The sequence below is a fragment of the Tamandua tetradactyla genome, chromosome 1 (genome assembly GCF_023851605.1).
Source record: "Tamandua tetradactyla isolate mTamTet1 chromosome 1, mTamTet1.pri, whole genome shotgun sequence".
Taxonomy (NCBI): domain Eukaryota; kingdom Metazoa; phylum Chordata; class Mammalia; order Pilosa; family Myrmecophagidae; genus Tamandua; species Tamandua tetradactyla.
In genome coordinates, this window is record NC_135327.1 from 184,113,887 (window position 1) to 184,140,574 (window position 26,688).

The window sequence follows — 26,688 nt, forward strand, 5'->3', positions numbered from 1 at the left end:
CTAATCACTGTATGGTTCTTGGAATGGTGGTTTTTCTCTGCTTTATTCTCTTTGATACTATACAAAGGGTCCACTAACTTGTTATAAACAAGCATTAAACCTTTATAATACTTGGCGGTCTTCACTTTCAGCTGTAGGGTGGCATCCTTATCACACAAAAACACTGTGTAGGGATGCTGCTGGAAGGCAGCACAGTCCCATGTGGCTTACTCTCTCCTTGATGTTCTTGAACAGAGCAAATGCTTTGTGTGCACCCGTGATGAGGATCATCACCTTCCTAGCATCCAAGATGGTGTCCATACCCACTGTCAGAGCCATGGTGGGCACTTTGGGTTGAGATCTCCATTGAAGAACTTAGCGTTGGCCAGGATGGTATCCATGACCAGCATCTTCACATGGGTCCTGGGCACTATATTAGAGCCTGGTTGTTGAAGACAATGTGTCCATTGGGGCCACTGCCTCAAAAAAACAGCTCAATCTCACCCACAGCTGTAATTGTCTCTTCAAAGGTGTCACACTCTGCCTACAGGTCTATTGCTTTTCCATCCAGAAATGGGAGTTTTCTGGATGGATGTCAGTGTGCTTGAAAAAGTTGTTCCCATATGAAGGAGTGGTAACTCTTTGGGTGGTCTCAAGGAAGGTCCACATATGCCTATGTTGAAGGTGCTCCCAGTTGGCCCTGGTTAGACTGGATGATGCGGTTCCTGATGTATTTGCCTGCCCACTCACTGGCCTTAGAATAGTTGAGAATGAGCTTCACTGTGTTGAGGACACCTCCAATGGCTGCTGCAACAATGGCCTCTCTTCTCTTCTTAATCCTCTTCACTCCTGGATCAGAATTACTCTACTGGTTGTTCCCAAATACTGATATTTAGGTTAGAAAATGCCATAGAATCCTCTAGACCCTGTTTATCTGTGAATATTTTAAACTCTTCCTCATTTCTGAGGGACAGTTTTGCTGAATAAAGCATTTTGGCTGGAAGTTTTTCTCTTTCAGTAACTTAAATTTATCACACCACTGCCTTCTTGCCCCCATGGTTTCTAATGAGAAATCAGCATTTAGTCTTACTGAGGATTCCTTGCTTGTGACAAATTGCTTTTCTCTTGCTGCTTTCAGAATTCTTTATCTGAAGAATAAATTTTGGCTTTTGACATTCTGACTAGTATGTGATTTAGAGTAGGTCTGTTAGGAGTTATTCTGTTTAGAGTATGCTGCACTTCTAAGACATGGATATTTATTAGTCTTTCATAGGAGTTGGGAAATTTTTGGTCATTATTTCCTCAAATACTTTTTCTGATCCCTTTCCCTTCACTTCTTCTGGGAACCCCCTGATGCATATGTTTGTGTGCTTCATTCTGTCACTCAGATCCCTGAGCTACTGTTCAATTTTTCTGTTCTTTTTCTCCATCTGTTGTTCTAACGATATTTCTCGTGTCCTGTCTTCTAGTTTGTTGATTCTTTCTTTTGTGTGTTCAGATCTGCTATTGTAGGCTGCTAGTGAGTTTTTTCTTTTTTCTTTATTTTTATTAATAAAACCAATCAACATACAATATGAACATTCTTTTTTCTCTATCACAGTTGTATATTCATCATCATGATCATTTCTTAGAGCATTTGCATCAGTTCAGAAAAAGAAATAAAAAGAACACAGAAAAAAATTCATACATATCATACCCCTTACCCCTCCCATTTATTGATCACTAGCATTTCAATCTACTAAATTTATTTTGAAATTTGTTCCCTCTATTATTTATTTATTTTTAATCCATATATTTTACTCATCTGTCCATAGGTAGATAAAAGAAGCATCAGACACAAGGTTTTCACAATCATACAGTCATGTTGTGAAAGCTGTATCATTATACAATCATCTTCAAGAAACATGGCCACTGGAACACAGCTCTACATTTTCAGGCAGTTTCCTCCAGCCTCCCCGTTAAGCCTTAACTAAAAAGGTGTCATCTATTTAATGCATAAGAATACCCTCCAGGATAGCCTCTCTGGAATCTCTCAGCCATTGACACTTTATTTTGTCTCATTTCACTCTTCCCCCTTTCAGTTGAGGAGGTTTTCTCAATCCCTGGGTGCTGAGTCCCAGCTCATGCTAGGATTTCTGTCTCACATGGCCAGGAAAGTTCACACCCCAAACATTTTAAAATTTGTACATTTAGTCACTATCATTGTACACTCTAGGCATTCCTAGATTATACCATCTCAGTCTTTAATGTCTATCTTTCCTTCTGATTTCATTTGTGCCCCCAGGCCTCCTCCCTCTATCATTCTCACATTCAGCTTCATTCAGTGTTCTAACATTACTGTATTACAGTTAGGTAGTATTGAGCTATCTGTTTCTGAATTTTTACAATCAGTCCCATTGCACAATCTGTCTCCCTTCAGTTCCAGTTACACAATATCTACCGTATTTCTATCTCCTGATGACCTCTGTTCTTAATTGAAATTATCCAAGTTCATTCATTAATGTTAGTTCATATCAGTGAGACCATACAGTATTTGTCCTTTTGTTTCTCACTAATCTCACTCAGCATAATTTTCTCAAGGTCCATCCATGTTGTTACATACTTCATAACTTTATTCTGTCTTACAGCTGCATAATATTCCATTGTATGTATATACCACAGCTTGTTTAGCCACTCTTCTGCTAATGGACATTTGGGCTGTTTCCATCCTTGACAGTTGTAAATAATGCTGCTATAAACATTGGTATGCAAATGTCCATTTGTGTTCTTGCCCTCATGTCCTCTGCATAGATACTTAGCAGTGTTATTGCCAGATCATATGACAATTCTGTGTTTAGCTTCCTGAGGAACCGCCAAACTGCCTTCCACAGCAGTTATACCATTTTACATTCCCACCAACAGTGGATAAGTGTTTCTCTTTCTCCACATCCTCTCCAACACTTGTTGTTTTGTTTTCTTGATAATGGCCATTCTGGTGGGTGTGAGATGATAGCTCATTGTGGTTTTGATTTGCATTTCCCTAATAGCCAAGAAAGTTGAGCATCTTTTCATGTGCCTTTTGGACATTTGTATTTCCTCCTCTGAGAAGTGTCTGTTGATGTCTTTTGCCCATTTTGTAATTGGGTTGTTTGTCTATTGTTGTTGAGTTGAACAATCTCTTTATATATTCTGGATATTAGACCTTTATCTGATATATCACTTCCAAATATTGTCTCCCATTATGTAGGCTATCTTTTTACTTTCTTGACAGAGTTCTTTGATGCACAAAAGTGTTTAATTTTGAGGAGTTCCCATTTATTTATTTATTTCTTCAGTGCTCATGCTTTCGGTATAAGGTCTAGGAAACCACCTTCTATTAAAAGATTTAAATTATTATATAATTATATATATAATATAATATAATATAATATCTTATATACTTATATTTCCCTACATTCTCTTCTAAAACTTTTATGGTCTTAGATCTAATGTTTAGGTCTTTGATCCATTTAGAATTGATTTTTGTATAGGTTGTGAGATGTGAATTCCCTTTCATTCTTTTGCATGTGAATATCCAGCTCTCTAGCCACCATTTATTGAAGAGACTCTTCTGTCCCAGGTGAGTTGGCTTGACTGTCTTATTAAAGATCAATTGTCCACAGATGAGAGGGTCTATATCTGGACACTCTATTCAATTCCATTTTAGCTTCACAATACACCTTAAAGTCAGGTAATGTGAGACCTCTGACTTTTCTTTTGTAGTATATTTTTAGCTATTCGGGGCACCCTGCCCTTCCAGATAAATTTGTTATTGTTTTTTCTATTTCTGAAAAGTAAGTTTTAGGGATTTTAACTGGTATTGCATTGAATCTATAAATCAATTTACGTAGAATTGACATCTTAACTATATTTAGTCTTCCAATCCATGAACACAGTATGTCCTTCCATTTATTTAGGTCTTCTGTGATTTCTTTTAGGAACTTCTTGTAGTTTTCTTTATATAGGTCTTTTGTATCCTTAGTTAAGTTTATTCCTAAATATTTTATTCTTTTGGTTGCAATTGTAAATGGAATTTTTTTCTTGATTTCCCCCTCAGATTGTTCATTACTAGTGTACACTACAGATTTTTGAGTGTTGATCTTGTAACTTGCCACTTTGGTGTACCATTTATTAGCTCTAGTAATTTTGCTGTGGAGTTTTTTGGGGTTTTCGACATATAGTATCATATCATCTGCAGTGAGAGTTTTACTTCTTCCTTTCCAATTTTGATGTCTTGTATATCTTTTTCTTGTCTAATTGCTCTGGCTAGAACTTCCAACACAATGTTGAATAACAACAGTGATACTGGACATTCTTTTGTTCCTGACCTTAGGGGGAATGTTTTCAGTTTTTCCCCATTGAGGATGATGTTAGCTGTGTGTTTTTCATATATTCCCTTTATTATGTTGAGGAAGTTCCCTTATATTCCTATCCTTTGAAGTATTTTCAACAAGAAAGGATGTTGAATTTTGTCAAATGCCTTTTCTGCCTCAATCGAGATGACCATGTAGTTTTTACTGCTTTGATTTGTTGATATAGTGTATTACATTAATTGATTTTCTTATGTTGAACCATCCTTGCACACCTGGGATGAATCCTGCTTGGTCTAGGTGAATAATTCTTTTAATGTGCTGCTGGATTTGATTTGCAAGAGTTTTGTTGAGATTTTTGCATCTATATTCATTAGAGAGATTGGTTTGTAATTTTCTTTTCTTGTAATATCTTTTTCTGGCTTTGGTATCAGGGTGATGTTGGCTTCATAGAATGAGGTAGGTAGCCTTTCCTCCTCTCCAATTATTTTTGAAGATTTTGAGCATGATTGGTACTAATTCTTTCTTGAATGTTTGGTAGAATTCACATATGAAGCCATCTGGTCCTGGACTTTTCTTTTTGGGGAGCTTCTTAATGACTAATTCAGTTTCGTTACTTGTGACTGGTTTGTTGAGGTCATCTATTTCTTCTTGAGTCAATGTTAGTTGTTCATGCCTTTCTAGGAGGTTGTCCATTTCTCCAACATCGTCTAGTTTATTAGCATAAAGTTGTTCATAGTATCCTCTCATTACTTCCTTTTTTTCTGCGGGCTCAGTGGTTATGTCTCCTTTTCCATTTCTGATTTTATTTATTTGCATCCTCTCTCTTTTTCTTTTTATCAATCTTGCTAAGGCTCCATCAATTTTAGATTTTCCCATAGAACCAACTTCTGGTTTTGTTGATTTTCTCAATTGTTTTAATGTTCTCAATTTCATTTATTTCTGCTCTAATCTTCATTATTTCTTTCCTTTTGCTTGCTTTGGGGTTAGTTTTCTGTTCTTTCTCTAGTTCTTCCAAGTAGCAGTTAATTCCTCTATTTTTGCTCTTTCTTCTTTTTTGATTTAGGCATTTAGGGCAATAAATTTCCCAATTTTGCTGAATATAGAGTTCTTGGTTGGCAGTTTTTTTCTTTTAGTATCTTAAATATATCATACACTGTCTTCTCATTTCCATGTTTTTTGCTGAAAAATCTATGCATAGTCTTATTGGACTTCCCTTGTATGTGATGGATTGTTTTTCTCTTGCTGCTTTCAAGATTCTCTCTTTCTCTTTGACATCTGATATTTTGATTAGTAAGTGTCTCAGAGTATGTCCATTTGGATCTGTTCTGTTTGGGGTACACTGCACTGCTTGGAGCTGTAATTTTTTTTTTTTTTTAAAGACAACAGAAAAATAAAATGAAAACAGAAAAAAAAATTTACATAACATACCGTATCCCTTATCCCTTGTATTCATTGATCACTAGCATTTCAAACTAAATTTATTTTAACATTTGTTCCCCCTATTTTTATTTTTATTCCATATGTTCTACTCATCTGTCGACAAGGTAGATAAAAGGAGCATCAGACACAAGGTTTTCACAATCACACCATCACATTGTGAAAGCTATGTCATTCTACAATCATCACCAAGAAACATTACTGGAACTGGCTACTGGAACACAGCTCTACATTTTCAGGCAGTTCCTGGAGCTGTAATTTTAAGTCTTTCATAAGAGTTGGGAGATTTTCAGTGATAATTTACTCCATTAGTTTTTTCCTCCTTTTCCCTTCTCTTCTCCTTCTGGGACACCCACAACACATATATTAGTGTGCCTTATGTTGTCATTCAATTCCCTGAGCCTCTGCTCATATTTTCCCTATATTTTCTTTTGCTTGTCAAATTTCAGATGTCCCATCCTCCAGTTCACTAATCCTATCTTCTGCCTCTTGAAATCTAACATTGTAGGTTTCTATTGTTTTTTTCATTTCTCCTACTGTGCCTTTCATTCCCATAAGTTCTGTGATTTGTTTTTTCAGACTTTTGATTTCTTATTTTTGTTCATTCCTTGCCTTCTTTATATTCTCCCTCAATTCATTGATTTGATTTTTTATGAGGTTTTCCATGTCTGTTCAAACATTCTGAATTAATTGTTTCAACTCCTATATCTCATTTGAATTGTTGGTTTGTTCCTTTGACTGGGCCATATCTTCAATTTTCCTATATTATTTGTTATTTTTTGCTGGCATCTAGGCATTTAATTCCTTAATTAACTTCTTCTGGAGATTGTTTTCACTTTTTTACTAGGGTTTTCTTGCTGGATGACTTTGTTGTCTATCTGTTCTTTGACATTCAGTTCAGCTTATTCTAGACCGCTGGCTTAGGTTTTGTTTAACAGATCCGGCTTCTTCAACTTTTTTTTCTTGCCCTGCCTGTATATACAGTGCCTTTTTTTCCCCTTAGGAGGGTCTACTTAGGTATTATAGACCCCAGTCAGATTTTCCTAGACCAAACTGGCCTCATCTCAGGAAGAAAGAGTCACCTGCAACAGTTTTCCCTGAGGGTGAGACCCAGCAGGTTGAAAGACTTTACTATGAAGCCTCTACACTGTAGTTTTCCTCTCCTGCCCAGTATGTGGCCCTTGTCTGCCTGAAGGTCCCACCAGCATAAGGTGATGTAATATCTTTAACTTCAGCAGACTCTTCCTGCTGGGGGCATGGTTGAGACAGAGGAGAGGTTGTAGGCTGGCTTTAATTGCTTCAGCTTTCCTGACCCTGGTGTCTGAATTCCTTGAGGGAGGGATTCCACCTGAGCTGGGCCCCACCCCTCTCCTCGGGAAGGCACAGCCTCCAGGGAAACTCTTAAACAAGCTTAATCCTGCCCACTGGAGCCTGAGAAGCCCTGCAGCTGTATCCAAAGAGCTGCCAGGCCATAGAAACACAGCCACAAAAAAGAAAAGAAAAAAAATCCTTTCCAGAGCAGGACTCCGTTCCTCAATTTGCCAATCAAAAGTGTAAGTTGGTATGTTGCTCTAGGTATCTCCAGGTCCTATGTACCCCCTCCTTTCCTTCAGGGCTCGGACCCTTTCAAGTATCTTGCGCTGTTCAATCTAAAAAATCCTTTTTTTTATTTTTCCGTCAGCCCTGCCCTCTCTGCACTGGGGCAAAAATCAGCAACCTCTGCTTTTATTTGGGTTCAACTGAGCTGGGGGCCTATTTTTAGTAGTCAGAATTTGTTAATTAATTCCACAATTGGAGCTTGGTTGCACTCAGCCCCTTGCTGGTAAAGTCTCTTTACAAGGTCCGGGAATCAAACCTGGGTCTCCTGCATGGAACATGAGCATTCTACCACTGACCCACCTGTTCATCCTATAAGTTATTTTTTAATGCAATTTCATTGATACAGATTCACATACCATGTGTTCTAGTTTGCAAGCTGCTGGAATGTGACATACCAGACACAGAATGACTTTTTAAAAAGGTGAATTTATTAAGTTGCATGTTTACAGTTCTAAGGCTGTGAAGATGTCCAAATTAAGGCACTAATGAGAGGTTACATTCACTCAATAAAGGCTGATGAAGTTTGGGGTTTCTCTCTTAGCTGGAGGGGTACATGGCAAGGGCAAAATCTGCTAGCTTTCTCTCCTGGCTTCTTGTTTCATGAAGCTCCCTAAGGGGGGTTTCCCTCTTCATCTCCAAAGGTCTCTGGCTGTGTAGGTTCTAAAGCTTTTTCCAAAATGGTTCCCTCTTAAAGGGCTCCAGTAAGCAAACCCCACCTTGAAGGGATGGAGACACATCTCCATGGAAACTATCTAATCAAAACTTACCACCCACAGTTGGGTGGGTCACATTTCCATGGAAATAATCTAAACGCCCCACCCAGCAACACTGAATAAAGATTTAAAAACTTAGCTTTTCTGGGGTACACAACAGATTCAAACAGGCAACCATGTAATCATCCAAAGTGTATAATCAGTGGTTCACAGTATCATGTAGCTGTGCATTCATAATCACTATCGACTTTTTTTTCTGTGAAAAATGACATATATGCAAAAAAAAGCAATAGATTTCAAAGCACACCACAACAATTAGGTGTTGAACAGATTTCAGAGTTTGATGGGCTACAATTCCACAGTTTTAGGTTTTTACTACTACCAGTTCCAAGACACTGGAAACTAAAAGAAATATCGATATAATGATTCAGCAGTCAAACTCTTTTGTTAAACCCTACCTTCTCTGTATAACTCTACCATCTCCTTTGATCTTTCTCCCACTCTCCAGGGTTATCTAGGCTCTCTCCATTCTAACTTTTTTGTGTTGGAAGGGACCGTTGATAATGTGGTCTGTTAAACAAAATCTAAGCTAGAGGTCTAGAATAAGCTGAACTGAATGTCAAAGAACAGATAGACAACAAAGTCATCCAGCAAGAAAACCCTAGTAAAAAAAATGAAAACAATCTCCAGAAGAAGTTAATTAAGGAAATTAAATGCCTAGACGCCAGCAAAAAAAAAATAATAATAATATAGGAAAATTGAAGATATGGCCCAGTCAAAGGAACAAACCAACAATTCAAATGAGATATAGGAGTTGAAACAATTAATTTAGAATGTTTGAACAGACATGGAAAACCTCATAAAAAGTCAAATCAATGAATTGAGGGAGAATATAAAGAAGGCAAGGAATGAACAAAAATAAGAAATCAAAAGTCTGAAAAAACAAATCACAGAACTTATGGGAATGAAAGGCACAGTAGGAGAAATGAAAAAAACAATAGAAACCTACAATGTTAGATTTCAAGGGGCAGAAGATACGATTAGTGAACTGGAGGATGGGACATCTGACAAGCCAAATAAAATATAGGGAAAAGAATGGGAAAATATGAGCAGAGGCTCAGGGAATTGAATGACAACATAAGGCGCATTAATATATGTGTTGTGGGTGTCCTAGAAGGAGAAGAGAAGGGAAAAGGAGGAAAAAACTAATGGAGGAAATTATCACTGAAAATTTCCCAAATCTTATGAAATACTTAAAATTACAGCTCCAAGCAGTGCAGTATACCCCAAACAGAATAGATCCAAATAGACATACTCGGAGACACTTACTAATCAGAACGTCAGATATCAAAGAGAAAGAGAGAATGTTGAAAGCATCAAGACAAATATGGTGTGCCAGTTTGAAAGTATTATGTAGCCCAGAAAAGCCATATTTTAATCCTGATTCAGTCTTGTGGGGGCAGCTGTTTTTTTTAATCCTGATCCAATATTGCATGGTGGAAACTTTTGATTAGATTATATATGGAAATGTGGCATGCCCAATTGTGGGTGTAACCTTTTGATTAGATGGAGATGTGAGTCCACCCATTCCAGGTGGTTCTTGATTAGTTTACTAGAGTCTTTAAAAGGGGAAACATTTTAGAGAAACTTCAGAAATGACAGAGCTGACACTTATGCCAACACTTGTAGAATAGAGACACAGATGTCTGGAGATACTTGGATCCCAGCAGACATCGCCATGAGATGTTAAGCCAGAACCTGGAGAGAGCCAAGGGAAGCCAAGAGATGAAAGCCAGCCCTGAAGAAGCAAATTGAGGAGCCCCCACAGGAACAGAGGCTGAAAGCAATGGAGCCCAAGAGCAAGGGACCAACAGATGCCAGCCATATGACTATCTAGCTGACAGAGGTATTCCTGACCCAGTAGCTTTCCTTGAATTAAGGTATCTTTCCCTGGAGGCCTTAGTTTGGACATTTTTATAGGCTTAGAACTGTAAACTTGTAACTTATTAAATTCCCCCTTGTAAAAGCCATTCCAGTTCTGGTATATCACATTCTGGAGTTTGCAAACTAATAGCTATTGGGATAGGGCAATGGAACTAGTTGATGTTCTAGAGAGGCTTGTTTCTCTGTGTTTTAGGCTTAGGAACCCATCTGGAGGTTGTAGGCTTCTGGAAAGTAATCCAAGTGCATGGAACCTTTGTAGACTCTCATATAAAGCCCTAGGTGTTCTTTAGGTTTGGTAGGAATGGTTTTGCCAAACTGGGGTTTGGTAAACTAAGATAAGTAGTGTTCTAGTTTGCTGGTTGCCAGAATGTGATATACCAGAAAGGAAAGGCTTTTAAAAAGGGGAATTTATTAAGTTTCAAGTTTAAAGTTCAAATGCCATGAAAATGTCCCAATAAAAGCAAGTCTATAAAAATGTCCAATTTAAAGCACCAACAAGAGGTTACCTTCACTCAAGAAAGGCTGATGAAGTTCAGGGTTTCTCTCTCAGATGGAAAGCCACATAGCTAACATGGTGATATCTGCTAGCTTTCTCTCCAGACTTCTTGTTTCATGAAGTATTCCTAGGGGCATTTTCCTTCTTCATCTCCAAAGATCTCTGGCTGTGTGTGCTTTCATGGTTCTTGTGGCTCTCTTGCTCTTTCCAAAATGGTTCCCTCTTAAAGGGCTCCAGTAAGCAACCCCACCTTGAGATACATCTCCAAGGAACCCATGTAATCAAAAGTTACCACCCACAATTAGGTGGATCAACTCTCCTTGGGAAAAATAAAAAGTTCCCACCCAGCAATACTGAATGAGGATTAAAGATATGGCTTTCCTGGGGTCCACAAGAGATTCAAACCGGCACAGGGAGCAATGTCTAGCTAAAGCTTGCGTAAGAGTAGCCTACAGAGTAGTCTCTCGACTCTGTTTGAACTCTCTCGACCACTGTTATTAATTATACTTCTTTTCCCCCTTTTGGTCAGGATGGCAGTGTCAATGATCCCATGGTGCCAGTGAGACTTTCATCCCTGGATGTCATGTCCCATGTAGGGGGGAAGGTAATGATTTCACTTGCAGAGTTGAACTGATTGGGACCATAAGCTTTTTATAGTAAAAAAATCTGAATTTGAGATGCAAAATAGCATAGAGTAAGGACCTAAAAATAGTGTATAGATCAATATTGCTTTAAATACACATAAACACTGAAGTTTGTATATAGTAATTCAGCAAGAAAGATGAGGAAGTTGAATGAATTTTTAGCCCATCTGAGTAGCTTTTGCTACCAGGAAAGGAAGGTATAATGAAGCAATAAAAATCTCCTGCATACCAGCGGTGGGCCTACTATCTTAAATGACTTCCATTCAGATGAAGGGCATTGATGCTTATGGTGGTAAAGTGACTTGTTCAAACTCATGGAGGTAGTACTTGGCAGAACTGAAGTTTGAATTACAGATCTACAGATTTCCAAGTTCTATGCTCTTTTTTTTGTTTAAGTTGTGCTTTTTTGTGTGACCCTGGAATCAGAGCATTGTTCCTTACTGGGGGTTTCCACAGAGCTCCCCTGAAAGGAAGAAAAGCCCCTATCCCCTCAATTTATGGACTCTATACCTTAGTGAGTTTGCACATGTCATTAGATAAAGCAACTGATAAATGGTAGTCCAAGGAAAACCAGTCTTTATATTGCATATCAACTGAAAAGTTATATTTCATCCAGAAAATAGTGAATTCTTTCCTTTAATTTATATACCCTTTAGAAGTTAGAGAGGAAAAGAACAGGGAGAGGGTGTTACAAGGTCAGAGAGCCAACCCATAGGCTGCTCAGAAGGGCATGGGGCAGTTCAGCAATCACAAGCTTTCTAGGGAGAGAGCTTCCAAGGGGAGGTTTTATGTTTCTGGAATCCCAAATCTTGGCACAGAAGGAAGGGTATTAGGCACACTCAGTGCACTCAAATCCCTAAGTTCAGTTCTAATTTCTCTCCATACATGTCCTATTTTTCACTCTTCTGAGTGTGGAGTCTTCAGTGTGATGGAACTTAGCAAGCAGATTCATTTCAAAATGAAATCTTCGAGGTAAAAGTCTGTCTCGGGCTTAATTTATAATTTAATTAAAGCTGGAGGTTCTTAGGAACACTATAACCCAGAGGGGAGGCCCTAAGTATTTGGGAGATCTCTACTGGAGAAGGTAGGGATTACATGCACAATTGAACAGAAGACAATATTAAGGGTCCCAGGGTTAATGGAGACAAGAATCCAGGATTGGCTAGGGATCAAGTAATTCGAAGCATTCCCAATCTGGAGGCTGTGCCAAAATGCAGATCCTACTTCAGACTTACATAATCAGAGTATCTGGGGTTGGGCTTCTCGGGTGATTCCCATACCACTAGTCCATGTACCACTGCCTGCCAGGTTAGTAATCAAGTCCAAGGTTGCAAGGCAATAATAAAACAATTACGTAAAATAAAATGGCTACCTGTGCTGGGCATTGCCCAGAGGGACCCCTTTCTGAGAAAGGCGTTTTCTGAAGACAAAAACAATTGACCTGCTATGGGAGAAAATGGAACAATGGAATGCACACTACAGAACGAGATAAGCAATACCTGGGTGATCAATCTCTTCCCCACTTTGTAAGACACCCCCCCCCCCCCCCCCCCCCCCGTCTCCCGATGTAAAATCAAACCTGGAGGTTCTTAGGAACACTATAACCCAGAGGGGAGGCCCTAAGAATTTGGAAGATTTCTACTGGAGAAGCTGGGGGTTCCATCCACAATTGAAAAGAAGACGATATTAAGGGTCCCAAAATGGAAATACAATAACGTCAGCCAATCAACATTTTCTCACATACTTCCACATTTGCCGTATATAAGCTCTCCCTTTTTCATCTCCTAGCATTGTTGGAGCTTCCTTCTACTTTAATGAATCACTCAAAGCTGTGAGATCCTAAATTGCACAACAAGTTTTTCTTTTAACACAATGAAGACATTACAGATAATACTATGAGCCTCTTGGACGACAGAAGAATACTAGGATCTAGCTTTGGGAAGGACCACAGGTTCAGAAAGGATTTAGCTGGTCGACATAAGGTCTGCAGAAGTTAATGAAGGAGGAGCCGGCAGAGGTAGCAGTTCCAGGTGTGAAAATACAGTCAAGACCAGCAAAGGGAGAACGGGAAAAGTTCAGATACTGCAGTTTCTTAGCAAATACGTAACGAAAAAAAGCGGTTCCTAAGGAGAATCGCTGAGTCTAGAGAGGCCTAGCCAAGAGACTATCCATGAAAAAATCCCCAGCCTCCCTCACGGAGTTCCAAATAACCTTTGAAAAAAAGCGAGCGTGTTCCTCCCAGACTTCAACACGTCAGAGCCGTCTCTTGGCAACACCTACGCCCGCCTAAACCATACGCATATTCAGGGAGAACCCCTAACCGGCTAAGGTACCAAACGCCGGCCAGCAGAAACGATGCTACAGGCCCGCTGGTGCGTCCACGTAGTCTATGACAGGGGCCCCAGTGACCTCTACACTAGGAAAAGGATTGAAATGCTAGGCCTGCGACCTGGTTACATGTTAGGCGGGAAAAGTTGCCTCCCATTCCACCGCCCTAGGTGGAGATGGACGCCGCCGTTCACGTGACGGGGCGGGACCCCGGGGGAAGTGACGTAGGAGGCGGCGGTCCGGCCCGGGAATCGCTGTCCAGAAGCAGTCGGTCATGTCATCGCTATCGCGGCTGGCGCCCTTGGTTCGCGTTGGAGGCCGTTTTCTCAGAGGCACCCGCGAGCGGGCGACTGGAGGCGGTGGAGTCCGTCAGTGAGTGTCAGGGTTCGGGAGGGGCCTCACCTGCTTCTGACTGAAATGCGCGAGTCTCCGGGACGTCCTCACCTTGACACAGGGCACCCGGAACGGATATGGGCCCCTGCCGCGATCCTCACCCCGAGGCATGCTGGGTCGTGTAGTCCACTCGCAGGTGGGGTGGTACCGCTCGTTCAAAAACTGGGGAGTCCCTCCTTGACGCCGCGTTAGGCCCATCCGCTCCGCCAGAGGGGGGCTGGGGAAGAGATGGGGGGAAGGTTCGTTTAGCTTCGCAGGTATTAATAGGTGTCGACCCATCACTATACTGGAGAAAGCCAGACGTCTCCTACTCTCACAAAGTTTAGTTGAATGGAGAGACGAGACTGAGCTAGGTCTGGAAAGTAATTAGAGCAGGATTTGGTAAAGGAGAGGCGAGGGCATTCCTGGCAGAGGAAACCACCTGGGAAAAGTGTTTTGAAGGAGTCAAGTGTGAGTCAGGGAACGGTAGAGATGAAGCTGCTACCATCTCAACTACTTCCAAGCATACCATTCAGTGGTATTAAGCACATTCTCAGTATTGCGGTAGCCTCACCACCTTCCATTTCTAAAACCTTCCCATCTCCCTAAACAGAAACTCTACATGCTTTATGCATTGCCCTCTGACTCTGGCAACTACTCTAATTTCTGTCTCTTTGACCTTGTATGATCTCTGATATTTTCTTTGTAGTTACTGTGGGGCTTAAATGTAACATCCTAAATCTCTAATAATCTTGTTTGCTTTGATACCAGTTTTACTTCAGTAATATGCATAATGTTCCTATACCCCCACTTTTATGTAGGTCTCACAGATTACATTTATACGTTATAAGTCCAAAGCCACTGATTTATGATTACATTTTATGCATCTGCCTTTTAGCTCTTTAGGGAGTTAAAAGTGGAATTACAAACCAAAAATAGAATATATTTACCCATCTTTATTCTCACTGGAATAGCTTCTTTGTGTGGCTTCAGACTATTGTCTATTGCCCTTTCTTTCAACCTGCAGAGCTCTCTTAGCATCTTATGTAGAACCATTCTAGTGGTGATAAACACCCTCAGCTTTTATCTAGGAATGTCTTTTTTTTTTTTAATTGAGAAGTCTTCAAACACATACATTCTATACATGGTGTACAATCAGTGCCTCACAATATCGTTACATAGTGGTGTATTCATCACCATGATCATTTTTTTTTTTTAGAACATTTGCATCACTCCAGAAAAAGAAATAAAAAGAAAGAAGGAAAAACTCATACATACCAAACACCTTACCCCTTATCTGGGAATGTCTTAATCTCTCCATTATAAAAAAAAATTTATTAGAGAGGTTGCAGGTTTACAGAACAATCATGCATGAAATACAGGATTCCTATACACCACCCACCACCAATACCTTACATTGGTGTAGAATATTTGTTACAATTGATAAGAGCACTTTTTTTTAATTGTACTATTTTTTTAAACAGTGGTTACCTTTGTTACAATTGATGAAAAATTATTAAAATAGTATCATTAACTATTGTCCATAGTGTACATTAGGTGTATTTTCCCCATATCTCTCATTAACACTTTGTATAAGTGTCATAGATTTGTTACAATTTAAAGAACATTCTTATACTTGTACTATTAACTATAGTCCATTGTCTATAATAGGGTTCAGTGTGTTATGCAGTCCTATGTTTTATCTTTTGATTTTTATTCTAGTACCATATATGACTTAAAGTTTCCCCATTCAACCACATTCACCTATACAATTCAATACTGTTAATTATAATTATACTTACAATATTTTGTTACCATTACCACGATCCATTTCCAAACCTTTCTAGGCCACCTAAGTAGCAACTGTAAAAATTAAGCATCAACTCCCTGTACTCTAACTTCAATCTGTCTCCTGATAACCTATATTCTAAATTCTAACTCTATGAGTTTACTTATTATAATTAGTTCAAATCAGTGAGATTATACAACATTTGTCCTTTTGTGTCTGGCTTATTTCACTCAGCATAATGTCTTCAAGGTTCATCCATGTTGTCACATGCATCAGGACTTCATTCCTTTTTACAACTGAATAGTATTCCATCACATGTGTATACCACATTTTGTTTAGCCATTCATCGTTCATCAACTAATGGACATCTGTGTTGCTTCCATCTTTTTTTTGGCAATTATGAGTAATGCCACTATGAATATCAGTGTGCAAATATCTGTTTGCATCCCTGCTTTCAGATCTTTGGAATATATATACCTAGAAATGGGGTGGCTGGGTCATATGGTAGTACTCTGTTTAGCTTTTTGAGGAACCAGCTAACTTTACGGCAGCTGCACCATTTTACATTCCCATCAACAATGCACGAGAATTCCTATTTCCATGTCAACACTTAATTTTTTCCATTTTTAAAATATTAGCAGTTCTAGGTGGGTGTGAAGTAGGTATCTCATTGTGGTTTTTATTTGCATTTACCTAGTAGCTAGTGATGTTGAACATCTTTTCATGTGCTTATTTGCCATTTTCTTGAGAAATGTGTGTTCAAGTCTTTCCCTGTTTTTTTTTTTAGATTTTAAAAATGCTTTATTTTTTTTCATTTTTAGTTTTTAACTTTTTAAAATTGTGAAATATAACATATATATGAAAAGCAATAAATTTCCAAGTACATTTTAACAAGTAGTTATAGAACAGGTTTTATGGTTTGGTGTGGGTTACAATTCCATGATTTTTTTTGTTTTTTCTTCTAGCTGCTCTAAGACACTGGAGACCAAAATAAATATCAATATAATGATTCAGCAGTCATACTCATTTGTTAAATCCTGTCTTTTCTATTATAACTCCACTTTCTCATTTGATCTTTCTCCTAGTCTTTAGGGGCACTTGTGCTATGCTCATTCTAACTTTCTAATGTTTCAAAGGACTGCCTATAATATGGGATAAGGGGATGGAATTAGTTGATGTTCTGGAGAGGCTGGCTTAGCTAGACTAGGAACCCATCTGGAGTTTGTAGGTTTCGGAAAGTGATCATGGTACATGGGAACTTTGTAGAATCTCAGATAAAGCCCTATGTATTCTTTAGGGTTGGCAGGAATTGTTTTGTTTGGGATTTGGAAAACCATGATTAATAGCGATATTTAGCTGAAGCTTGCATAAGAGTAGCCTCCAGAGTAGCCTCTCAACTCTATCTGAACTCTCTCAGGCACTGATACTTTACTTGTTACTATCCTTTTCCCACTTTTGGTCAGGAAGGCATTGTCGATCCTATACTGCCAGGGCCAGGTTCCCTTGTTAAATCCTATCTTTTCTGTTATACTCCTCCTCCTCTCTTTTCCCCCCTTTTGTTGTGAAAAATAATACGTAAACAAAAAAGCAATAAATATCAAAGACTATCACAACAATTAGTTGTAGAGCAGATCTCAGAGTTTGGTATGGGTTAGAATTCCACAACTTTAGATTTTTACTTCTAGCTGCTCTAAGGTTCTGGAGACTAAAAGAAATAATCAATATAATGATTTGGCAATCAAACTCATTTGTTAAACCCTACCTTCTCTGTATAACTCCACCATCACCTTTGATCTTTCTCTCAATATTTAGCGGTATATGGGTTATGTCCATTCAAACTTTTTCATGTTGGAAGGAGCTGTCATTAATATGGGATAAGGGGATGGAACTAGTTGATGTTCTGGAGAGGCTGGCCCCTCTGCATTTCAGGACTTATCTGGACCAGGGACCCATCTGGAGGTTGTAGGTTTCTGGAAAGTTACCTGAGTGCATGGAACCTTTGTAGAATCTTATATAATACCCTAGGTGTTCTTTAGGATTAGCAGGAATGATTTTGATTGGGGTGTGGGAAGCTGTGATAGGTAGGAGTGTCTAGCTGAAGCTTGCATTAAGAGTGACCTTCAGAGTAGCCTGTTGACTCTATTTGAACTCTCTTAGTCACTGATACCTTATTTGTTGTACTTCTTTCTTCCCCATTTCTGTTTTCTCTATATGGTATACCAATTAGGCATATATCAGATTTTCTCATATTGTAACCTACTTTTTATATTTCTTAGCAGTTTTTTTAAACTTTTTTTATTGATTAAAAAAAATTAACAAACAAAACATTAAGATATCATTCCATTCTACATATACAATGAACAATTCTCAGTATCATCATATAGCTGCATATTCATCACCCCTCAGAAAATTTGCATCCATTTAGAAAAAGAAATAAAAAGACAACAGAAAAAGAAACAAAACGATAACAGAGAAAAAAAAAGATATACATACCATACCCCTTACCCCTTGCTTTCATTTACCACTAGCATTTCAAACTAAATCTATTTCAACCTTTGTTCCCCCTATTATTTATTTTTATTCCATATGTTCTACTCCTCTGTTGATATAGTAGCTAAAAGGAGCATCAGACACAAGGTTTTCACATTCACAGAGTCTCATTGTGAAAGCTATATCATTGTTCAATCATCACCAAGAAACATGGCCACTGGAACACAGCTCCACATTTTCAGGCAGTTCCCTCCAGCCTCTCTGCTACATCTTGAACAACAAGGTGATATCTACTTAATGCATAAGAATAACCTCCAGGATAACCTCTCCACTCTGTTTGGAATCTCTCAGCCATTGACAGTCTCATTTCACTCTTCCCCCTTTGGTCGAGAAGGTTCTCTCAATCCCTTGATGTTAATTCTCAGCTCATTCTAGGGTTTTTCTCAGTCCCTTGATGCTGAGTCCCAGCTCATTCCAGGATCTCTGTCCCACGTTGCCAGGAAGGTCCACACCCCTGGGAGTCATGTCCCATGCAGAGAGGGGGAGGGTGGTGAGACTGCTCGTCATGTTGGCTGGAGAGAGAGGCCACATCTGAGCAACAAAAGAGGCTCTCTTGGGGGTGACTCTTAGGCCTAAATTTTAAGTAGACTTGACCTATCCTTTGTGGGGTTAAGTTTCATATGAATAAACCCCAAGACTGGGGGCTCAGCCTATAGCTTTGGTTGTCCACACTGCTTGTGAGAATATCAAGAATTCAACTTGGGGAAGTTGAATTTCTCCTCACTCTCACCATTCCCTGAAGGGGGCTTGCAAATACTTTTCAAGTCACTGATCAAATCACTCTTTGGGATTCATCGGGGCATCACTCTGGACAGACCAACAAAATCTCATGTCCTACCTGAGATTCCAGGTACTTATGACATTCAATCAAACTATCTACATGAGTTATATTAGGAAATGCTCTAGTCAAAATATAAATTTTGTAACACATAAACATTTTTTGCTTTAGTCTCACACATAAGGTGACATTTTAAAATATTAATTATCATCTATTTTCAGCACCCTGCAATAATGACATTCCTTTGTTCTTCCTCATTCAAAAACATTTTTAAAATTTGTACATTGTACATTTCACTATTATTATACACTCTAGGCATTCCTAGATTATACCATCTCAATCTTTACCATCTATCTTTCTTTCTGATTTCACTTATGTCCCCAACCCTCCTCCCTCTATCATTCGCACATGCAACTTCATTCAGTGTTTTAACATAATTACATTACAGTTAGGTAGTATTGTGCTGTCCATTTCTGAGTTTTTATCTTCAGTCCTGTTGCACAGTCTGTATCCCTTCAGCTCCAGTTACCCAATATCTCACCCTATTTCTATCTCCTGATGGTCTCTGTTGCCAATGACATATTCCAAGTTTATTCACTAATGTCAGTTCATATCAGTGAGACCATACAGTATTTGTCCTTTTGTTTCTGCCTAATCACACTCAGCATAATGTCCTTAAAGGTCCACTCATGTTGTTACATACTTCATAACTTTATTCTGTCTTACAGCTGCATAATATTCCATCTTATGTAAATGTCAGTTTGTTTAGTCAACTATCTGTTGATGGACATTTTGGCTGTTTCCATCTCTTGGTAATTGTTAATCATGCTGCTATAAACATTGGTGTGTAAATGTCCATTTGTGTCCTTGGCCTCATGTCCTTTGAGTAGAGACAGCATATAGATGGGTCCTGTTTTTTAATCCATTCTGCCAGACTATGTCTTTTGATTGGAGAGTTTAATCCATTAACATTCAGTGTTATTACTGCATGGGTAGTACTTTCTTCTGCTATTTTGCCTTCTGGATTTTATATGTCATATCTAATTTTCCTTCTTTTTACCTTTACTCATAGTCTTCTGTGTTAGTTTGATTCAGTTGTCAACTTGGCCAGGTGAGCATACCTAGTCTTGTTGCTACGGACATAAGCCAATGGTACGTGAACCTCATCTGTTGCTAATTACATCTGCAGTCGGCTAGGAGGCGTGTCTGCTGCAATGAGTGACGTTTGACTTAATTGGCTGGTGCTTAAATGAGAGATAGCAATGTAGCAAAGCTAAGCAGCTCGGCATTCCTCATCTCAGTACTAGCAGCTCAGCCCAGGCCTTTGGAATGCAGGAAGACGTCACCCCGGGGAGAGTTGTTGGAACCCAGGGGCCTGGAGAGAAGACCAGCAGAGACCATCCTGTGCCTTCCACATAAGAAAGAACCTCAGTGGAAAGTTAGCTGCCTTTCCTCTGAAGAACCAACAAAATAAATCCCCTTTTATTAAAAGCCAATCCGTCTCTGGTGTGTTGCATTCCAGCAGCTAGCAAACTAGAACATCTTCCTTTCTACACTCTTCTCCACACCTCTCTCTTCTGTCTTCGTATCTGTCTCTAATGCTCCCTTTAGTATTTCTTGCAGAGCTGGTCTCTTGGTCACAAATTCTCTCAGTGATTTTTTGTCTGAAAATGTTTTAATTTCTCCCTCATTTTTTTTTCTAATGTTTCTTTCTTTTTTTTTTAATTAATTAAGGGAAAAAAAGAAATTAACCCAACATTTAGAAATCATACCATTCTACATATGCAATCAGTAATTCTTAACATCATCACATAGATGCATGATCATCGTTTCTTAGTACATTTGCATCGGTTTCGAAGAACTAGCAACACAACAGACAAAGATATACAATGTTAATATAGAGAAAAAAAATAAAAGTAATAATAATAGTAAAAAAAAAAACCCTATAGCTCAGTCTCCCTCATTTTTGAAGCACAATTTTGCTGGATATAGAATTCTTGGTTGGCAGTTTTTCTCTTTTAATAATTTAAATATATTATCCCACTGTCTTCTTGCCTCCATGGTTTCTGCTGAGAGATCTGCGCATAGTCTTATTGGGCTTCCCTTGTATGTGATGGATTGCTTTTCTCTTGCTGCTTTCAAGATCCTCTCTTTCTCTTTGACTTCTGACATTCTGATTATTAAATGTCTTGGAGTATGTCTATTTGGATCTATTCTCTTTGGGGTACGCTGTACTTCTTGGATCTGTAATTTTAAGTCTTTCATAAGAGTTGGGAAATTTTCAGTGATAATTTCCTCCATTAGTTTTTCTCCTTCTTTTCCCTTCTCTTCTCCTTCTGGGACACCCACAACACATATATTCGTGCGCTTCATATTGTCTTTCAATTCCCTGAGTTCCTGCTCATATATTTCCATTTTTTTCCCTATAGTTTCTGTTTCTTGTTGGATTTCAGATGTTCCGTCCTCCAGTTTTGAAATCCTATGTTCTGTCTCTCGAAATCTACCATTGTAGGTTTCCATTGTTTTTTTCATCTCTTCTACTGTGTCTTTCATTCCCATAAGTTCTGTGATTTGTTTTTTCAGACTTTCAGTTTCTTCTTTTTGTTCTTTCCTTGCCTTCTTTATATCCTCCCTCAATTCATTGATTTGGTTTTTGATGAGGTTTTCCATGTCTGTTCATACATTCTGAATTAATTGTTTCAGCTCCTGTATGTCATTTGAATTGTTGGTTTGTTCCTTTGACTGGGCCATATCTTCAATTTTCCTAGTGTGATTTGTTATTTTTTGCTGGCATCTAGGCATTTAATTACCTTAATTAATTTAATTACCTTAATTAGTTTATTCTGGAGATTGCTTTCACTTCTTTTATCTAGGGTTTTCTTGCTGGATGAATTTGTTGTCTATCTGTTCTTTGACATTCTGTTCAGCTTTATCTGGACCCTTAGCTTAAGTTTTGTTTAACAGAGGAGAATTTTTCAGTTCTTGTTTTCTTGTTTCTTGTCCTGCTTGTGTGGTGCCTTCCCCCCCACACACTTAGGAGGGTCTACTTAGATATTATAGACCCCAGCCAGATTTTCCCAGACCAAACTGGCCTCCAGTCAGAAGGAAAGAGTCACCTGTGTCGGTTTTCCCTGCAGGAGAGACCCAGCAGGTTAAAAGACTTTCCTGTGAAGTCTCTGGACTCTGGTTTTCTTATCCTACCCTGTTTGTGGTGCTTGTTTGACTGCAGGTTCCACCAGCATAGGATGATGTGGTGCCTTTAACCTTGGCAGACTCTCCCCGCTGGGGGCATGGTGGAGACAGAGGAGAGTTTGTAGGCTGGTTTTCATGGCTTCAAATTACCAAGCCCTGGGGTCTGAATTCCTTCATGAAGGGATTCCACCTGAGTTGGGCTTCACCCCTCCCCTGGGGAAGGCACAAGCTCCAGATAAGCCCCCAAAAGAGCTCACTTCTGCCTATGCCTGGGGCAGTTGCAGCCTGAAAAGTCCTGCTGCCGTATCCAGAGGCAGTCAAGCCTTTGTAGATATACAGCCACAAAAACCTCTGTTTCCTTTTTTTCCCCCCTTTTTCTGTTAGTCCTGCCCCCTTGGCGCTGGGGCAAAAATGAGCAACCTCCACTTTGATCAGGTTCACCTAAGCTGGGGGCCTATTTTTAGTAGTCAGAATTTGTTAATTAGTTCCACAATTGGCGTTTGATTGTGCCCAGTCCCTGCTGCTGGTAAAGTCCTTTCCTTTCCCCTCTAGGAAGTGGCCTGTTGGGGAGGGGTGCTCACCGCCGCAGCTTTGGGGACTCACGGTTCTGGAGGGTGCTTGCAGCTGGTCCAGACTGGGGTACGCTGTGTGTCTGGTCACTGACGTGGCTCTGGGAGCTGTTCTGTACTGTTTCTGGTTATTTAGTAGTTGTTCTGGAGGATGAACTAAAACGCTCACGTTGTTAAGCCGCCATCTTGACCCGGAAGTCTTCTTAGCAGTTTTTGTTATAAGTTATTACATTTTTTTTATTTCTAGAAATTCTGTTGTTGTTTTTTCATATTTTCTTTCTGCCTTTTTAATTTCACATTTCTCTTATCTAGTTAAAATACTTGGTTTTCTCTATTCATATTATAATGATCAGTATTTTAAACCTTGTTGATCTCATACTGTTGCATGTTGTTTTGCTGGTTCCCACTCTAATATTGTCTTCTTTGGACTGTGAGCTCTTTTTCCCTGGAACTTTCATCTCACAGGATTCTTTGCCGTCTTGCATCTTGTAGCCTCTTGAGAGTGCAACCAGTTCAAGATCACTTTAAATTAAATTATTGACTTTGTGCCTTGCTGGTTTGAATCTGTGATGGACCCCAGAAAAGCCATGTCCTTGAATCCTCTTTCAGTATTGCTGGCTGGGAGCTTTTTGATTGACTCACCCGATTGTGAGTATTAATTTTGATTAGAGGGACATGTGACTCCACCCATTCCAGGTTGGTCTTGAATAGTTTGCTGGAATCCTTTAAAAGAAGAAACATATTAGAGAGAGGCCCTTTTGAGAACCACAGATCCTGAGACAGAGCCTATGCAACCAGAGACCTTTGGAGATGAAGAGGAAAAACGCACCCGGGAGAGCTTCATGAAACAGGAAGCCTGAAAAGACAGCTAGCAAACATCTCCATGTCCACCATGTGCCTTTCCAGTTGAGAGAGAAACCCTGAACTTCATTGTCCTTTCTTGAGTGAAGGTAACCTCTTGTTGGTGCCTTAATTTGGACAGTTTTGTAGACTTGCTTTAATTTCAACAGTTTCACAGCCTTAGATCTGTAAACTTGCAATTTAATAAATCCCCCCTTTTAAAAGCCATTCCAGGGTGTACAGGTGGTTCAGTGGTAGAATGCTCACCTTTCATGCGGGAGACCCGGGTTCGATTCCCGGATCATGCACCCTCCCCCCAGAAAAAAAAGAAAAAAAAAGAAGCCACTCCATTTCTGATATATTGCATTCTGGCAGCTTGCTAATTAGAACAGGTGCTTTGCAGCAATAAGTCCTACCCAGGGAGTGTGAATTTGGGTGCAAACCCATATGAGGACTAGTTTATGGTAACAGATTCCTGTTTCCATCTCCATGACAGGTCTGTTTCTCATTCACCCTTATACTCTTGGTGTATTATTCAGGTATCTAATAATTAGATTGTTCATCTTGCATGGGCCCCCAGTCTTCTTTTCCTGGCCCCTACATCTCCTGTAGCTGATTAGGAAGAGGTTTATGAACTCCAGGGTATGGCAGAAACCTTCAGCGTAAATGTCAGCTTTGGCTCTTCCTTACTTTCCAGGCTTTATTTTTATTGGGATTTTGCTCTTTGTAAAATCTTTTTGTGCCTGGTCAATGATGTATTTAATTTTTTTTTTTTAATTTCATCCAGCATTGTAATTGAGTTTGCAGGATTGTTTAGGTTATGTAGTTTTCCATAGCGCAGTTTACCTGGTTTGGAACATAACAGTGAATTAGATATTTATTGAATCTTTGCATTTCTTAATCATGGCAATTGTTAGGTTATATGTTCCTTTTCTGTAACTGTAGTCTCTCAGATCTTTGTTCAGAGAAGAATTCATCTCCCAGTCAATGACTGTTTTGTTTTGCTAATACTGCTGGAATGCAAAATACCAGAAATGGGTTGACTTTGATAAAGGGAATTTATTAAGTTATAAGTTTACAGTTCTAAGGCCATAAAAATGTCCAAACTAAGGCATCCAGAGAAAGATACCTTGACTCAAAAAAGGCTAGTGTCTGTCACATGGGAAGACATGTGGCTGGCGTCTGCTGGTCCTCATTCCCGCTTCCTTTGCTTCCAGCTTTTGATGCCAGTGGTTTCCTCTCTAAGCATCTGTGTGCTTTCACTTAGCTCCTCCAGGACACAACTCTGGGTTCTGGGTTGCTTAGCATCTCATGGGAAGGCACATGGCGATGCCTGCTGGGTTCTGCATTTCCAGATGTCCTTCTCTAGGCATCTGCTCTAAATGTCTGTTTCTATTGGCTCTGAAGCAACTGTTTTCCAAGTGTCCACATCTGAGGTTTCTCTAAAATGTTTCCCCTTTTAAAGGACTCTAGTAAACTAATCAAGACCCATCTTGAATTGGTAGATTTCCTCTTCATCTAATCAAATACTTGTTTGAAGTAATGTGTAATCGTACTTGGACTGAAGCTTGTGACCCCATTTTATATAGGAATTCTCTTTGAATTTTTGTGTCCATTTCTGTACATTAAACTTTGTATAGCTGCCACATAGGACTCTGAAGTAGCCCTATTAAGTATAAATTGTATTATTTAAATTATAGTAAACTGATAATAATTATAATCCAATTGAATAAAGTGATTATAGCCCTTATGAATTGTATGCCACAACTCGTCAATAGTGTCTAACTGAAGACGCAAACAACGGCTTGCTCAGTCTTACTGTTTAATGTTCTTTACTTTGTTCAGGGCTATTGGCATATGAAAAGGGATTTGTCAAATCTTCTTTCCTATATAGTAATCTTTTAATAAAGATCATAATAGGGCAGAGGATATAATTTACCTTTGAAATAGAAGGAATAGAAATAGCATCATAAATTTGCTGATTTGTTTATCTGGATAAATATTAACCTACTGCTCCAGGTTCACAACCCCTTAACCAAAACCCCTGGGGCCAACACCTCATAATCAAACACATTAATAGTCATTGAATGAAAACCATAATTAACCTCTCATCAATTCAGGCCAGTTTTTGTTGTTATGGAGTTTAAGGAAAGCTTATGCAAAAAATGAATATTTTAAGGGATTGTGGACCTCTGTCATTCTGTTTGTATTTCAGATAAAGGTTGAGAAATGTCAAGTTTAGTTTCTAGGGTTTAATTCCAAAGTTTTTTTTTTAATGCAATTTTATTGAAATATATTCACACACCATACAATCAGTGGTTCACAATATCAGCATATATAGCTGTGCATTCATCATCACAATCAATTTTTGAACATACTCATTACTGCAAAAACAATAAAAATATGAATAAAAATAAAAATGAAAAAGAACACCCTAAACTTCCTATACCCCTCTTTTTTTTTGCATGGGCAGGCACCAGGAATTGAACCCGGGTCTCCGGCATGGCATGGCAGGCAAGAACTCTGCCTGCTGAGCCACCATGGCCCACCCCCTGTACCCCCTTTTGCTTCCATATTATTTGTGTGTGTGTGTGTGTTTTCTTACTCATCTGTGTACACTGGATAAAGGGAATATGAGTCAAAGGTTTTCACAATCACATGGTCATATTGTAAAAGCTGTATAGTTATACAATCATCTTCAAGAATCAAGGCTACTGGATTACAGTTAAACAATTTTCAGGCATTTCAGGCTCCAATACACCAAAAACTGAAAAGGATTATCTACATAATACATAAGAATAACCTCCAGGATAACCTCTTGACTGTTATTTGAAATCTCAGCCAGTGAAACTTTATTTTGTTTTATTTTTCTTCCCCTTTTTGGTCAAGAAGGCTTTTTCCATCCCACAATGGCAAGGGCAGGCTTATCCCCAGGAGTCGTTTTCCACATAGGCAGTAGGGCAGTGAGTTTACCTGTGCAGTTGGCTTAGAGAATGAGATCACATCTGAGCAACAAAAGAGGTTTTCTGGGAGTGACATTTAGGCATAATTATAAGTAGGTTTAGCTCTTTCTTTGCAGGAATATGTTTCATAAGGGCAAGCCCCAAGATTGAGGGCTTGGCCTATT

General features: G+C 39.1%; 1 protein-coding gene and 1 pseudogene across 2 annotated transcripts in view; one reads left to right on the forward strand and one right to left on the reverse strand.

Moving 5' to 3' along the window:
* On the reverse strand, nt 1–13,747 carry LOC143681742 (glucosamine-6-phosphate deaminase 1 pseudogene; annotated as a pseudogene).
* Nucleotides 13,683–26,688, forward strand: part of NDUFB2 (NADH:ubiquinone oxidoreductase subunit B2) — a 16,487-nt gene continuing 3,481 nt past the window's right edge. Inside the window, exon 1 of one of the 2 annotated variants that reach the window (XR_013170344.1) lies at nt 13,683–13,843. Coding sequence is in view for 1 of the 2 variants with exons in the window: in XM_077147828.1 (XP_077003943.1) it covers nt 13,746–13,843 (98 nt within the window). In the remaining variant the exon portion in view is untranslated. The remainder of the gene's footprint in view (nt 13,844–26,688) is intronic. The other variant, XM_077147828.1, reaches the window with a different exon arrangement.